At 35.5% G+C, this 3,211-nt stretch overlaps 1 protein-coding gene across 1 annotated transcript; it reads left to right on the forward strand.

Annotated features, from left to right (window-relative positions):
- Positions 1 to 2,158: 2,158 nt before the first annotated feature.
- LOC131632968 (secreted RxLR effector protein 161-like) lies at positions 2,159 to 2,743 on the forward strand. The gene has a single exon (XM_058903675.1). The coding sequence runs from the start codon at positions 2,159 to 2,161 to the stop codon at positions 2,741 to 2,743; it is 585 nt and encodes a 194-aa protein (XP_058759658.1).
- The last annotated feature ends 468 nt before the right edge of the window (positions 2,744 to 3,211 follow it).

The following is a 3,211-nucleotide window of genomic DNA, read 5'->3' on the forward strand; positions in this document are numbered from 1 at the left end:
GCTTATGGTGATAACAACAAAGGAAAGATCCTTGGCGTAGGAAAGTTGGCACACCACCTTTCACATCCATCGAAGATGTTCTTTATGTTGAAGGACTAAAGCACAATCTTCTTAGTATTAGCCAACTATGTGGCAAAGGATTCAAGATCAAGTTTACTAAAGATGAATGCTTGATAGAAGATGAAGTCACACATGAGGTTAAACTTAAAGGTAAAAGAATTAACAATATATTTATGATTTCTCTTGATGATTTGTCTTTGAAGGTGAAATGCCTCATGGCAAACAACAATGACTCATGGCTTTGGCACAAAAGAAGTGCTCATATTCATATGGAACATTCGAATAAATTAATCAAGCATGATCTTGTCGTTGGATTGCCTAAGATAAAGTTTATCAAAGATCGACTTTGTGATGCATGTCAAAAGGGGAAACAAACAAGATCAACTTTCAAATCTAAGAATGTGGTGTATACTACAAGACCACTAAAATTGTTGCATATGGACTTATTTGGTCCATCAAGAATAAAAAGTATCGGAGGTAATCTATTTGATTTAGTTATTGTTGATGATTTCTCTAGATACACTTGGACATTCTTTCTAGTTCAGAAAAATGACGCATTCAAAGAATTCAAGAAATATGCAAAGCAAATTCAAAATGAGAAGTCATTATCTATAGTCTTCGTAAGGAGTGATCATGGTGGAGAATTTCAAAATGCTTCTTTTGAAGAATTTTGCGAAGAACATGGAATATCTTATAATTTCTCGGCACCAAGGACTCCTCAACAAAATGGAGTAGTGGAAAGAAAGAATAGGTCTCTTGTGGAACTTGCAAGAACAATGCTTAGCGATTCAAGTCTACCAAAATACTTTTGGGCGGATGCGGTAAGTACGACATGTTTTGTAAGTAATAGAGTTAATATTAGACCTATCTTAAAGAACACTCCATATGAACTATTCAAAGGAAGGAAACCAAATATTGCTTACTTTCACATCTTTGGATGTAAGTGTTTTGTCTTAAACAATGACAAAGAAAACCTTGGTAAGTTTGATGAAAAATATGATGAAGGTATATTTCTTGGTTATTCTCTTTCTAGTAAAGCTTTTAGAATATATAATAAAAGAACTTTAAAAATTGAAGAATCTATGCATGTAACTTTTGATGAATCTAACCCCTCCAAGGAGGATATTATTTGTAATGATGATGATGATGATATAATAGTAATCCCTCAAGAAGATACTTCCAAGATAAATAAATCGGAGAATCATGGAGATGCCTCTAAAGATAACAACAAAGATCAAACATAATTGAAAGGAGAATCTTCCAAAGTAAATAATGAGGATCAAGTAGAATCAATTCAACAAGAATCAAATGCCAATGATCTACCTAAAGAATGGAGGATTCATAGAGATCATCCAATTGATAAAGTCATTGGTGAGATTAGTCAAGGAGTGTTTACACGATTAAATATCAAGGATGCATGTTTGAATATGGCGTTTGTTTCACAAATAGAACCTTCCAAGGTATCTCAAGCACTAGAAGATGACCAATGGATTCTTGCCATGCAAGAAGAGTTAAAACAATTCAAGCGAAATGATGTTTGGGAACTTGTTCCAAATCCAAGAAACAAACGTATCATTGGAACCAAATGGGTATTCAAGAATAAAATGGACGAAAATGGTATAATTACTCGAAACAGGGCAAGATTAGTGGCACAAGGGTACAATCAAGAAGAAGGTATTGACTTTGAAGAAACCTTTGCTCCGGTAGCTAGATTGGAGGCGATAAGATTACTACTTGCGTATGCGTGCTCATTAGACTTTGAACTTTTTCAAATGGATGTAAAAAGTGATTTTCTCAATGGTATCATCAATGAAGAAGTTTATGTAAAGCAACCCCCCGGGTTTGAAGACTACAAGAATCCTACTCATGTCTTCAAACTAAAGAAATCATTATATGGGCTAAAACAAGCACCAAGGGCTTGGTATGATCGACTAAGTACCTTCCTAATCGAAAAAGGGTTTGTAAAGGGTAAAGTAGATACTACTCTCTTTATTAAAAAATTCAATCGTCATACTTTACTTGTACAAATTTATGTAGATGATATTGTTTTTGGGTCGACTAACCATGAAATATGCAAGGAGAATTTGAAATGTCCATGATGGGAAGATTAAACTTCTTTCTTGGTCTCCAAATCAAACAACTCAAGCATGGAATCTTCATCAATCAGTTAAAATATTGCAAAGAACTAATCAAGAAATTTGAGATGGAAAATAGTAAAGATAGTGCAACACCAATGGGATCTGGCACCTACCTTGATCCAGATGAACCAGGCAATCCTATCAACATCACAAAATATCGTGGAATGATCGGCTCACTTTTATACTTAACGGCAAGTAGACCAGATATAATGTTTAGCGTCTGCTTATGTGCCAGATATCAAGCCAACCCTAAGGAATCTCACCTTGCAGCAGTCAAACGAATCATTAAATATCTAAAAGGAACAACCAATGTCGGCTTATGGTATCCTAAAGGTAGTATGAATACTTTAGTTGGTTATTTTGATGTTGACTATGCAAGTTGTAAAACTGATCGCAAAAGCACCAGTGGAACGTGTCACATTTTGGGAAATGCTCTAGTGTCGTGGTCATGCAAGAAACAAGCAAGCGTGTCACTTAGTACTGCTGAGGCTGAATATATTGCAGCCGGAAGTGGATGCGCTCAAATCTTATGGCTCAAACAATAACTACTTGACTATGGTTTAAACCTTGGCTGTATTCCTCTAAGATGTGATAACACAAGCGCGATCAACATAACAAAAAATCCAGTGATGCACTCCCAAACGAAACACATAGATATCAGACATCACTTCATATGGGATCACGTGTTCAAAGGTGACGTTGAGATAACATTTGTAGATACGCAAAATCAACTCGCGGATATATTCACAAAGCCACTTTCAAAAGATGCTTTCTATAAAATCCGTCGGGAACTTGGCATTTTGGATGAAAGTGATCTGGCCTAACTCTTCAAAATTGATTAAGGTGCCTTCCTTCTATGATCATCATGTTTTTACTATGGTTATAATTGAAATTTTTGCATTTTCTGCATCAGTAAATGGTTACCCAGTCCCTAGTAACCGGTTACCACTGGGCGTTTACGAAAAAAAATTGGTTTTTACATTGAGTAACCGGTTACCCAAACCCCAGTAACC

This window comes from Vicia villosa, unplaced genomic scaffold (genome assembly GCF_029867415.1).
Source record: "Vicia villosa cultivar HV-30 ecotype Madison, WI unplaced genomic scaffold, Vvil1.0 ctg.001057F_1_1, whole genome shotgun sequence".
Taxonomy (NCBI): Eukaryota; Viridiplantae; Streptophyta; class Magnoliopsida; order Fabales; family Fabaceae; genus Vicia; species Vicia villosa.

Coding starts and splice junctions, on each gene's coding strand:
- LOC131632968 (XM_058903675.1), top strand. CDS start 2,159: ATGGGAAGATTAAACTTCTTTCTTGGTCTCCAAATCAAACAACTCAAG.